This window comes from Choloepus didactylus, chromosome 5, assembly GCF_015220235.1.
Source record: "Choloepus didactylus isolate mChoDid1 chromosome 5, mChoDid1.pri, whole genome shotgun sequence".
Classification (NCBI taxonomy): Eukaryota; Metazoa; Chordata; class Mammalia; order Pilosa; family Megalonychidae; genus Choloepus; species Choloepus didactylus.
The window spans coordinates 33,496,442-33,510,070 of record NC_051311.1 but is presented as its reverse complement, the minus strand read 5'-3'; the positions used below and the strand labels follow the sequence as shown (position 1 = coordinate 33,510,070).

The 13,629-nt window shown below is 41.9% G+C and overlaps 1 protein-coding gene across 6 annotated transcripts in view; it reads left to right on the top strand.

Annotated features, from left to right (window-relative positions):
- The window catches only part of DPP6 (dipeptidyl peptidase like 6), a 1,366,335-nt gene that overhangs the window by 1,228,384 nt on the left and 124,322 nt on the right, over positions 1-13,629 (top strand). For all 6 annotated transcript variants that reach the window (XM_037835750.1, XM_037835752.1, XM_037835755.1 and 3 more), the window contains 2 exons: positions 11,319-11,442; positions 13,256-13,294. In XM_037835750.1, coding sequence (XP_037691678.1) covers positions 11,319-11,442; positions 13,256-13,294 — 163 coding nt within the window. The remainder of the gene's footprint in view (positions 1-11,318; positions 11,443-13,255; positions 13,295-13,629) is intronic.

Sequence of the window (13,629 nt, the reverse complement as noted above, 5' to 3'; positions counted from 1 at the left end):
TCTCTTCTCCCCATGTCTCTACTCTGTGTGATTCTTATAAGGACAACTTGTAATAGGATTTAGGGCCCACCCATATTGCCTTGAGATTCTTAATTATATCTGCAAAGACCCTTTTTCCAAATTAAACCACTTTTCACATGTTCCTGGGGTTTAGAACATGGATATATCTTTTAAGGGGCTGCCATTTAGCCACTACAGCCCCTGACATCACACTATTCCTTGAGCGAAATTTGTGGCCATTGTAGAAAAACTCTACATTAAAGATAGCCAAGAATGGTAATTCCCAATGTAACTGAGTGCAGCCTTACTTGAGCTAAAGAAGTAGCAAAGATGCCTTGTTAAGCTGAGAAGAGTTATGCCAAACTGTCCAGAAAGGCACACAGTATATATCCTGTGGGTGGAAAAAAATAAGTGGAAATCATGCACAGCATGTTCTGTGGTTTTTACAATTTCACATAGAAACCCAGCTGCACTGATAAAACAAACACATTTTTTGCTGGTTTCCTCAGGCCTTTCCAGAGCTGTAGAGCTGGGTGTTGAATTAAGATATAGCAGATAACCCGGCAGTATCATTTTGAAGACATGTTGTACTGTGTGTTTTTATTCTCCTCCAAATATACTGTTCGGATGTAGTACAGCTGCTGGGCCTGTACTCTTTTTCTGATTGCCTGGCAATGAGTTGTAAAGGGATTACAGTGTCTGGGAAAGAAACCTAATACTAGTGTCCCTGATGCCAGCTGGGGCTGTCCTGCCACTGAGACCCAGGTCAACATGGCGCAGCTCTCCCCACCACCCACTTCCAGGGCCTATAAATGGCCCAAAGCCCTCTTGTTTTTATTTTGTTTTACTTCATAGTATTATATTTTGAGCTCGGGTACCAAGGATTTGGACACTCCCCAGTTCATGTCACAGTATTATCATCTGTCTGTGCAAGGACTCTCATTTTATTTATTTGTTTTTTCTCAACCTTATTCCCTACTCCCACCCTACCCACCCTCGCCCCCAACTCATAGGCATCTATTTAAAATTTCAGTACCCATTTTTTCCTCTGTGTTTTTATGAAACATGTATTGTTTTGTGTATGTGGATGCTTATTTTATATAAATGACATGACATTATCAGAGGTGGAGATAGAGATAGGGATAGGGATAGATGGAGATGGAGATGGAGATGGAGATGATGGAGATGGAGATATATCCTCCCTTTTTTTCCCCACTCAGCACTATGTAAAGACCTGGCACTACTGATGTGTGTGCTTCCAGTTCACTGCTTCTAACTGTGCACAGCGACTCTCCAGACTTCTACAAATTCCTGTCCAGCTTACATTCTCATGGGGTTCCTGCCTCCACATGCCCTTATCATGTTATACCCCATTTCAACCCAGATATAAAACTCAGTTTTCTTTTCAACCTTATAAAAAATAATGGACTCACTCAGAGATTGGTCTGTTGAATCCAATCCAAGTCTTCACTAAGGATTAGAGGGAAGACAAAGGTCATCAAAGCAATGGAAACACGGACCTATCGGATCCCCATTCCTAAAGACCTCAAGCCCCACCACCACCATGGAGCTGCTCCAGGCCTTCCTCACCTGGTCCCTGCCTTGCTCCATCTTGAGGGGCCCCCTGCACCTTGCACAAGCAGGCTGTCTCACCTTGCATTTAAAATCCCACATCTATCCATGAAGCAACTGAAGTGAAGGTCTGTAGTTGCACTTTTAGTTAGTGGACTTGAAATTGAACCCAAGAAGACTGATACCAAGCCCAGTTACAATATCATGTCATTGTTCAAGAATTATGAAACCTACCATGTTTCCCTTTCTGCTTAAATGTGCAGGTAGCACAGAGCTAAACTGGGGAATTCAATTGCAATAAATCTCTCCTCTCTGCTTTTCTTCCCTGGAGGTGTGCCCTGGGCATTGGGGTTTTTAAAAGCTGCTAAAATGATTCCAAAGTGTAGCCAAGGCTGACAAGCCTCTGCCAAGAGTAATAGTTTTTACCCGGGATGGAGTAAAGATACCACACCCGCCTCCATCCCTGAATCTTCCATCCTCCTTTAAAGTATTTCTAATCTCTTGTCTTTGTTTTTAATGACTCTGATAAGATACATTATATTATCTGAATTTGCCTTCTAAAGTTTTACAGAAGTGGTCCAGTATAAATTGTAATTGCATAAATGCTCCCTATTGCTCACAGAGCTGGTCCCATCTCTATTTCTACCTCATGGGTGCCTCAGTATTCCCATGAGTTCATCTGATGGGGCATCATCAGGTCCAAGGGGTCAGCTCAACTGAGCTGTTATGTTTACAGTATCAGATCAGTGTGTGGTCTTTTTTATTCACTAACTTCAGAAGCTATTCTGGGTATATGGAAGAAGCCCCAGGCTGGAAAATGGCAGATCTTTATTCTATTGATGTAATAAAAAGGGAATTCACAAACTCACTGTTGATTTTAGGTTTCTGTGATCTCATTAATAAAAGTAACTTTAAGAGCTTAGAAATCTGAGTCTTGGATGTCCTTATATTTAAGATTCTGGTGAAGAAAGCATACTCTACATTGTGGTGGCCTGTGTTTAAAAAGGACAGTGAGAAGGGTCTGAGAATATTGTAAATATATAAGCAAGAAATGATTCATTGTTTCAGGCTTGTGAATGGCAGAAAAATAAAATCTGATTCTGCCTATCCCACACCACGTAAATAAGTAAGACATCTCTTTTAGCCCATATATTCCTTCAGCCAGCAAAGCAGTCTTGAAATCTGAAGATATTAATGACACACAGGACAAGTTTTTTAAAGCTATGTCAGAAAACTGGGTGAGCCAGATGATGGCAAATCAAAGTGTATAAGTGCCAGGTACAGTTTTCTCCCATGGGCCACACAGCTAGCAGTACTGGGAATTACTGTACATGAATTTGATGGTATCTGTAGGGAAATGGGATTGCGGCAAAATCTGTCAAACGTCATGTTTTTAAATGTGTTGGACATTCACTGAAGCATGAATGAATGTGATTCACACCTTCTGCCCACTAGCAGGTCAGTCCCTTGCTCAGATCTTCTTAGCAGCTTCCAATCTCTAGAATTCCGTGGCTGGTAGGGCTCCTAGAGGCTCCCTTATTTCTCTTCTGCTTCCTCCAAAATTTGCAGAGGAAGAAAGGAAGGCCCACAGAAGGGAAGTGACTTGCACAATGTCACATATTCTAAGTCCCTATGGGAGTGGGCCTGGAATCCAGTTTTCCAAATCAGGTGTCCCTTATACCATTTTTTCCTACTCTCTAAGTTTAAGCTCACCTGCCTGGCTCTCAGGAGCCTCTGTAAGTGGACCCTTTCCTGCCCACCCCTGTGTAGTTGCTTTTGTCATTCATAGTCAGTGAAAGTATTCTGAGTGCCTATTTTGTAGCAGGATTCTGACGGTGCCACCAGCTGGGAACGTGAGGAAGTCTAGGACGTGGTCCCTCCCCTAAAGACACTGATAGACGTGGGTCACCACTCTCAGCACTCTGCAACCAGCTGGATTTTCTTAGGGACTGAATTATTCCTATCCCTATGGAGCTTTGGAATAAATCTACTCTCCCCTCTCCCCAAGATCTAATTTATGAGTCAAAGAATTGGGCCTGGCTACATTACTGTGTCTTTTGAGCCAAATTACAAATTATCTCAGGTTGACACTTCCTTCTTTGGGTTCTTCTGTCTGCTCAGAATTCCTTCCAGGGAACCATCCACGACAGTCATTTCCTTCTTAGTGGACTTTTGTGTTCGAGAGGAGAGATCGTGGGAGTCTTAAACACGGAAGGAGGCAGCTATCCCTAAATCATAATTTGAGGGGCAAAGGCCCCACATGCTGCCTAAAATTATAGCTATTAGAATTCTGCTCCTAGATTAAAGGTCTCTTATCTGGAAGCACAAACTCATTGAAGCATGACTATATTAACACAGCTTAATATCAGACACTCTGAAATATGTTTTTAAAATAGGAGAAGGACAGGAGAGGTGTAGAATAGGGGAAACTGCACAAGAGCTGGGTGGAGGAGTGAGGGCATTGGCCAGACAGGATGAGGTTGGCAGTTGCCAAAGAGGAGTCACAACCAAAACCAGGAGGTTGTTGAGAGGGAAAGGCGGTGAAAACGACTACAACAGCCCCACGTCCTAATAGAGATAGCAGCTGTAGAAAGAAAATTCCAAACTGCTCTTGACATTGAGCAGCTAGCTGCAGGCCTTTCCAGGGCTTAGTGTGGCCAAGAGTATCAGGACATGTCTTTCTCTGCCTAAAACCTGGCCCAATTTTAGGCATAGGAAGTTGAGAGTGTAGAATGGAGTCATGGAAATAGTACCAGACTTGGAATCACCAAGTCACCAGCTTTACAATAGCAAGGCGATCATTTGATTTGGTTGAGCCCCAGAAATCATTCTTCAGGTTCCTTACCTCTAAAAGAAGGGTCTTGGGTCCTTTGGCATCCCAGGACTTTTGAGGCTTTGCAGCTATGATGGCTTGATACATTACCCTGCATTTTAAAGACTCAATCAATGCCTTGAAGTCTATGGTCAGGGGGGTTTGTGGCGCCTTCTGTGTTAATCAGTGCCTAGCAAAAGCTGCCTGTCTTATAGGAACACTCCATATCTGAGTGTGCCCTCAGAGCAGAGGCACTTAATTCAATAAAATCTATCTGCAGATAGACTGTACTTTACAAAACAGAAAAAAATGACGTGAATTTAAGACATTACTATTGTGTGAATATTTTCATAATTTCACTTTCAATGGGAATAGACTGTTACAATTCCTTCCATCTTAATAGCTGGCTATTTTGCAAGGACAGTTGTCAGGATGAGGGGGAAGGAAGTGGGAGGAAGTGTCCCAGAAAATGTACCTTAGGGGTTACAGAGTCCTTATTCAATGGCTTATAGCTTAGAACAAGGGAACACTCAAGTTAGCTTAATTCCAGCAGAGTATAACAAGGGGGCTGGTTACAAAGGAGTGGGCAGAATCAAGGAAAACTGGTAGGGAGAGTACAGTGCCAGGAGCTAGTAACAGCTGGCTCTCAGTTACCATCCCTTGGTTTGAAGGGATGAGGGGAATGAGCAGTAACTGGAACCCAAGGACAAAGAACCAGGTGGAATGAGCCACCAACAGAGGCTGGGATCTTGGAGTGGTGGAAGGTCTGTATGGAGGGAATCATAGGAATAAATACCCATCTCCTCTCTCCCCTACCTTTGATCTCCACAAGAACTTCCCATTTGGCAGCCAGACCCCACTGATGCCATGCATACAAGCAGCACCCCCCACCCCACCCCTGCCCAGCACAGAGCAAGGAGAAAAGGAGGATGGGGCAAGGGGTGCAGGGTGGAGCACATGAAAGATATCCAGCATATCCTTCAACCATACAGTTTAAGTCATGGAAAACCCAGCTGCCGGGAATCTCAGTGCCCAGGAGGTGTTTAAGTAACATTGAATGGACAGGTTGAGTATGGTGGTGGATGGATGGATGGATGGATGGATGGATGGATGGATTGATGGATGGATGGACGGACGGACTGATGGACAAATTCATGGATGGATGGAGGGATGGGTGAGTGGAAACAAAGAGCTAGAAAAGGAGTGACATGAGATTTACTTCCACCTCTCCTGTTCAGTTGATCCCTTCTTGTTCTAAGCTATAAACCATTGAATAAGGACTCTGTAACCCCTAAGGTACATTTTTTGAGACACTTCCTCCCACTTCCTTCCCCCTCATCCTGACAACTGTCCTTGCAAAATAGCCAGCTATTAAGATGGAAGGAATTGTAACAGTCTATTCCCATTGAAAGTGAAATTGTGAAAATACTCATATAATAGTAATGTCTTAAATTCACATCATTTTTCTGTTTTGTAAAGTACAGTCTATCTGCAGATAGATTTTATTGAATTAAGTGCCTCTGCTCTGAGGGCACACTCAGATATGGAGTGTTCCTATAAGACAGGCAGCTTTTGCTATTTGGTATCATTTTAGTTGGCTCAAAGGTGCTCTCTACTAAAGCACATGATTTTTAAAACAAACATTTCTCTCAAAATACATTTTCCCCAGCTTGCTCCTTGGAATAAATATTGCTGAAAAATGCCAGAGTTAATTGCAGGCTCTTTATTTCACTAGATAAATGGGTCTTTGGCTCCCGTTGCCCTTCATCGCCACATAACTGACAGAACCTTTGCCAGAATTTGGAATACCGAGAAGTGACAGGGCACATTAATCCCTGTGAGAGTGACAGTGCTCTATTAATATTTTAGAGCAAACAAATGGACTAATAAAAAATTCATGTACTGCTCGCCAGGAAGAGTCACTGTGTTCTAATTTGAAGGCACGTTTGGCTGGGGATTCATGGGCCTGTTGTAATATTTTCTCAGCCAAGCTGTGCTGTTACAACAAGCGCTCCTCCCACGTGTTTCAGCACATCATGCTTCCTTCTCTTCAGGCAGTCCTCGCTCTGTACTGGAATGAGTGGCTCACCTGTCTGTCTCCTCACCAAACCGTGAACTCTCTTTCCACAAGGTTTTGCCCAATCTGTTATTGCCAGCACCCAGTAGCATGTCAACCATATTACAAACCCTTACTCCATGCACTTTGAATGAATAAATGTACATGTGGACTGATAAAGTGCTTTAGAATGAAGGGAAAATTGGTAGCATTTCTTCCAGGAATCTTTTCTTCCTGTTAATAATGTGTAGATACCATATTCTTTTTAAAATAAAAGTTCTATGATTATCAAAATAGTTCAGTATCTCACTTCATCTGATCATTTCTATCAATCCTTGCTTCTTCTAATACCCAGTTGCAGCCTCATCTTCTTAAAATTCTGCTGCAAATCCTATTTTTCCCTTTCCTTTAACTGCTGCCAAATTTCTCTTTAATCTAAAGCACTTTGTCTGACTACCAATCCAATTATTCATCCAAAGAACATTTCATAAAGACAGAGATAGTCATAGAGATCTATAGTTAAAGGGGACTTGGAATTGTTTCTCTAGTTGTTCTCAAACTTTAGTGCTTCTCAAATTTTAGTGTGCATGAGAATCAGTCACTTGGAGGGCTTGTTAAAACATGAATTACTGGGCCCAATCCCCAGAGTTTCAGATTCAGTAGATCTGGGGCAGGGTCCAAGAATTTGCATCTCTGAAGCCTTCCAGGTGATGCTGAAGCTTCTGGTCCAGGGACCACACTTTGAGAAGCACTGACTTACATAATTGAAGGCTTGAGTGCAGAGACCATGTATACCACTACCTCTGTATTCAGTGGCATGCACTTTGGCTGACTTTGCAATGAAAGCCTAGTATCATCCTTGCTCACTCTGTTCCATTCCTCTGTCTGCACAGTTGCAACCTCCCTGTGTGACGACAGTGAAGACAAGGAATGCTAACTCAGCAGCCTGCTGCCTACGTGTCTCCATACCCAGGCCAGCTCACCCAGGACCCCATGAAAATGAGCTCCCTTTGTCCCTATCCAAGCTCCCTTCCAGGAAGCCATGCGAGAAGTGGGAGAAGTAATAATGATAGGTGACCACATGATTTATTGCCTGTACTGACATGCACAGACTCAGTGAGAGAAGCAACGGGTCAGCAGGACTCAGAAGATCTTTCAACATATAGCCTCAGATAACAACATATATTCCCTTTATACCTGAGTCAAATTCTTCCTCTGTGTAAATTCTTCATTTAAGGCATCAACATCTCCTAAACTCCTGAGGCCTTTTCCATCTCTAGCTATAGCTGTAAACCTGAAGCAGGTATGACCTATTCTAGTTACTTCATCTGCATTGAGTTTTTCCCATGATAATGTCCCTCTGGTTTTCTGAGTTATCCCTCTGAGTAGTATTTCTCTCTCCCCCTCCTTCTTTCCTTGGAAGATGATATTAGTCAAGATGTAAGCATTTATAGATTTCTACTTTGTGTACCCAAACCTCAGTACTGGTATGTGAGTGAGTGATAGACCTATTCTTTGTTTTCAGGGAGGTTTCAGCCCTGCTAACATAGAATTTTCAAGAAGTAATGGATAATACATGGTCATGTGACATAGGATAGCACAAATTGTGTTATAAAAGTTGAAAGATGGGAAAGATGAATTTGGCTTTCATGGAGGATGTAGGGTTTGAGAAGTTTCTTCTCTCATCTGTTGCGTGGTTTTCGACCCTGGGAACTCCACAAGGGCAAGGAAATTATCTGCTTTAGTTTGAGCCTCTCAATCTGGAGAAGATTAGTGCAAGGGGTGCTGTTGACTGAGGGTGCTATTGACTTCCTTGCATCTGGGCTACATTCCCAATAAGAAGATCTCTACCTGGTCTTAACAGTGCACATCTAAGATTCTAAAGCAGTCTCTTGGAAATTAACTAAAATATGTTTAAAGATATGCTTTAAACAAGAAGATATGAGTTGTTCAGTACACATTGCAATATTAAATACCAATAGACATGGAACAGAGGAGAAATTCAATAGCCTAAATTTTGGTCCTTTGTCACATTTACTTCCGTTTTACTGGATTGTTGTCAAATTGTTTTTTCCCTATAATTCAAAGATTCTTATCAGAACATATTTAAGTGTTTCATTAATTTCCCTGGGATATGGAAAATACTTTTAATCTGCATATCCAAGTCTTTTTTCCTATATGAAAGTTTTTTTCTCTGAGTCTTTGGTTATTGCTTCTTCTCCAATCACTCTGGCTTCCCCATAAGAAGCACTTAGATTTCTCAGATGTGAGAATACTCCATCTTCTTCCATTTCCCCGTCTATGTCACTATCCTGTGCCTTCTGGGGGAGTTTCCCACATTTTCCTCATTTTTCTGACTCAGACTTCTTTGATTTTTCAATTTTAGTTTATTTGCAATCCCCTGATCTCACCTTGTCATCTCATCTTATATTTTTATGATCTTTATAGTCCTCTACTTCAAAAGGGAGAAATCCACCCTTACCTGATATTTGGCAACAGACAAGGGGTGACTGTTGCCTTGTCCCCTTTCCTCGACCATTTGACTAGTTAAAATCCTTCTCCATGTAAATCTGGAAGGCGGAGTCTAACCTGTATCTATCAGGTGTGGCTCCACTAGGCTGAGTTGAGATTTTTCTTCTGCTTTCTTTAGAATTTTTCTTTGGCATTCGAAGTCAATCAGTGTACAGGAAAATTTATAATCCTCTGTTATACCCATGTAGTAAATGTTTGGCTTCCCCTATTGCTGGCTGGTGCAGACTCACCATTTCTGAGGGAAAGTAAGATAATCAGGAAGGGAAAAAATGTTTTCCTTCTACTTTTCCATGGCTAGTGCTGCTTTGTTTCATACAGTGTAGCAAACCTGGACAACCAGTTTGGTTTAATCCAAACTTCATCCTTATTACAGCTAGAGAATTCCAATATTAGTTTTTAGTGTCTTGTGAATTTTCATCATTTTTTTGTGTCTTTTTCGCATGTTAATACAAAGTTAGTAAAGACTATGGCAGATTTGCTAGCCAGATACCACTATTTGCTGGAAATCGCTATATGTTTGTAGAGTCTACATGTGCTACGGGCATATGTTTGTGCCGTATGTGACAACCAAACAGATACTCCCCCTAAATCAGAGTCAGACTCTTTGCAGTCAGATTCTATTCCATTTCCTCTGTATATAATGTTTGAGACTAATAACTTTTAAAATAAGAAAAATGAAAAATATTAGAAATTAGGAAAATTTTACTTATTGTACTTAGGGATTTCTGCATAGGGGAAGCTTCATTAAGCTGCTAGGTATTTTATTTTCCTCTCCATAAACATACAGTATGACTATAAAACCTTTCAAAGCAAAAGAATGTCACATCTCCAAACTAGAACCTCTTTGTGAGGCTCTCTACATCATCACCAAAATTCTGCTAACATCCCCTTTTTAATTTCCCCACTGGTGACAATGCTTTATCTTCATAATTGATCTTATATTTTAAAATGACCAAAACTTATTTGGCACCAAGCATGGTGATTGATGCGGTTTCTGGAATTAGGAAGTGTTGATTAGAGATGAAGTCTTGCTCTGAATGTAATGAGGCTAGTGTAAAGTTCTGAAGATGATTTAGGTGAAAGGTTCCAAAAGTGTTCTGCTGAATGTGAACATGATTAGGAGAAGTATATAAATGCCTAAAAGAGGAAAAGTCACCACTTACTTACACAGAGGTAAAAGTATGATTAAGAGGTAGTTTTGGAGAATGGGAGACACTAAGAAATTTGACCTCCTGGTTAACTGAGTGTTTGTCCAAAGCACCTGGTATTTAGTCTTTTCTGTTGGAAATAATTGTTAAATGTAGGAAAGTTCCTTTTCAATTTTCTAGGAATTGTCTAGTGAATGTGTCCCAGCTTTTAGTGATAAAGGATCTTGTGAGACCACAGAGTAATCTTTCTGAACAGATCTCATTATAGATGTAGGCTGAGATGGGTTAGGTGGTTGAGCAAGTGTGTACTGGCCTCTAGAACATTCTTTGAAATTTAACAGAGGAAATTCATTTTCCACGTCTTTTTTCTTAACATTTCTTTTCTTAAATGTAAATTTAAAAAAAAAAATCTCATTTTTAGAGGGCTCTGGGTGATTGAATTAATTACCAGGAGCACAATACTCCCATGCCACATATAGGATAGGACAGACTATAACATCTAAGGTATCAACCAAGTTTGCCTGATGCCCAGAGCCATGAACCAGTTTCCCTAATTAGCTAAAGAATGTCCCTAAGTGTTTCTTCTTTAAGGAAGAAAGGAAAAGAAAAGAGCTTTCCTCAGCCCAGGCCCTTGATATTTTTTAGAGTATTTAACACTCACTAAGGCGCCCCTTTTTCAAGCCCCTTCAAGACTCTTGCCCTTTCCCACCACTCCTCTGACCCTCTCACTGTCTCCCAGTAACATGAAGTCATCCATTTGGCCTTAGACTATGCTGTGCAAATCAAGTCAGTGCAACAGTATCCACTGGAGCCTGGGACTTATATCACCCACTGAGCAGGCCCCAAATGCCCATCGCCACCCTTCAGGGAGGGTAGAACAAGCTGGATGTTGAGCCATATGAACTTATACATATAACTCTTTAAGGATAAATTCAGAAACAACCACATTTCTCTGTTTATTTTAAGACATGCTAAAGACTCAACTTCCCACCAGAGTTTTATACCAATATATGTTCTCAAGAAATCTCCATTCCATAACCTCATGGAATATCTATGTCACCCACCATGTTCCACCCACGCTGCAACCATTGGCCCCAGTGTCCAGGGTTGGGATGTGTGTCTCTCTCCTGCCTGGTTTCCATTGGCTGTGTGTGTTCCTGCAAAACTACTAAATCTGTGCATTTCCACTTTTTTTCAGAGATTACTACATCACGATGGTGAAATGGGCAACCAGTACCAAAGTCGCGGTGAACTGGCTCAACCGGGCCCAGAACGTGTCCATCCTCACCCTGTGCGATGCCACTACTGGAGTCTGTACAAAGGTCCGGGGTTAGCTCAGAACTGATGGCAGGAAGCATCAGAGGCTGCATCAAAGTCATTTTTAAGCCATTTGTGCGTGATCAGTTTAGACAAACTGCTTAGCTGCTTGCCAGTTGTAGGTGGCATCCTTGTCTTTCCAGGTCTCTGTTTTTGGTGCCACCTTGTGGATAAATTAAATAGTGTGATGAAAACTCAGCTAATCAAATCAAAAAAGTTGCCACAGTAATCTTCATGCCTTACCCTTGTAGACGTTGTGCAGTGTATAGATTTATCTTTCCTTGTCCATGCTCACTGCTATTTTATAAATGGACGTTCCCATCATTTTATGCTTGGTGCTTAGAGATGTGAAGTGAATGGCTCAAGGTCACAGAACTAGGGGTGGAGCCAGCACTCCAGCCCAGTTTGGCCCCACTTCAGCTGCTCTTTCCCCCACATGACCCAGAACCAGTCACCCCCACTGGGCAGGTTGGCATCCCTGTCTCTGTAGGTGACCAGTGAAGCCAGGCAATATTTCTGGGAGCCATGGGCTGACTTAATGTGTAGTCAGAGGGGGCAAAAGTAGGAGGCAACAAAATGAAAAGTAAGAAAAGAGGGAGCAAAGAAAGAATGAAAGACTAAAGAAAGAGCTGCCCACCAGGCAGAGCAGTAAAGAGTGGACGCATGGCCTCCTGGTGTCCCCTCCACTCTGTAGGCACAAACATGTCCACACACTTTTAGATCACTTATCTTAAGAGACAGATGTCATAGACTTGGGTAGAAAATCACTTAATAGATTCAGGCAGAAATTTTTTTTTTTTTTAACCTAAATTTTATTTCCCAACTGAGAGGGGAAAAAAAAGACTTGCAAAAACCAGGTTTCTTGTGATTTGCGAGGCCCCTTGGGTAGCAGCTCTCACCATGCTGCCCCAGTGTGGCCTTAAGGTGAATCACAAGTGATTTGTTACTAAAACTAATGTGCTGAAGTTGGTCAGTGATTTACCTTGTTTTTTATATAATTTAGAGCAGATGCCAGGATATTCCAATAGGCTTTCTGGAGAGGAAGAGAAGGAATGGGTGAACACCCAGATAGGAAGCTGGGAATTGCTCAGCACTTATCCCTGGCCCTCATCGTGTGGGTGTCAGTAATATAAACTTTCTGTCAATAGTCCGTGGATAAAGAAACAACTGCCCTAGCGCATCTGTAAGTCAAATCAGCACCAGCAACAGATCCTCTGCACCTTGGGATGATATTGTGTGTGATAAATAGCTATATCTTGTTTTTTTTAATTTTTGTTTTTGTTTTTGTTTTCTTTACCTTCCATTATGCACTTTTCCACACAATTTTGCAGTCTGCTTCTTGTATATACTTTAACCCCTTTTAATGTTTACATCCACTGAATTCTTTCTGAGAGGTATGAATTGTAAATTTAGCACAGTGTGCACGCATGCATGTGTGCACACACACGTACATGCATAATTCCTAAAATAATGTAACATCTGGAGTTTGCTTTTAAGTGAGCACATGCCTAGGTAGTGATGCCCATCAAATGGTGGACTTGCCACCGTCTTTCCAAGGGACTCTTAGCCACCATGGGTTTGTCATGGCTGTTAGGGAAGGTGACATTCCTTCATGGGTGAGGACACTTGTGTGCAGCCCTGAGCACAGTAAGAGACAAAGAGGAGACATGGGTCACCTCCCCCCTGAGCATGCTGCAGAGGCTGTTCTGTGCTTGTGCAGCTACCATGTAGGTGAAGTCAAATTGCTTTCTGCACTGTTGGTCACAGACACAATACATTCAAAAAAATCCCTCTTCTAATGCTCTTATTTCATTTCAGAAACATGAGGATGAAAGTGAAGCCTGGCTCCACAGACAGGTAACTATTCAATGGACAATTCTCCCCATTTCCTTCCTGCGCCAGCCACCGGGTCCGCGGTAGGAGTGGTGTTCAGAGTTTTTAAAACAGAAGAAAACTTCTCCAATTTAATCGTTTAGGGATTCCCCAAAGAGATAAATGTGCCATTGCTCTAATGAATGCAGGGCATCTTCCCAGCCCCTGCTTCCCCTGTGTTCTCCTCAGTAATGCATGAGGCACCGCTGCAGAATCTTAGACTTCCATGGAAAATAGATTGCAGGTCACTGCTCTTCAGAATCGACAGTGGTTGGCAGACTTCAGTTCTAGATGACATGCTTCTGTTGATGGTTCAATAG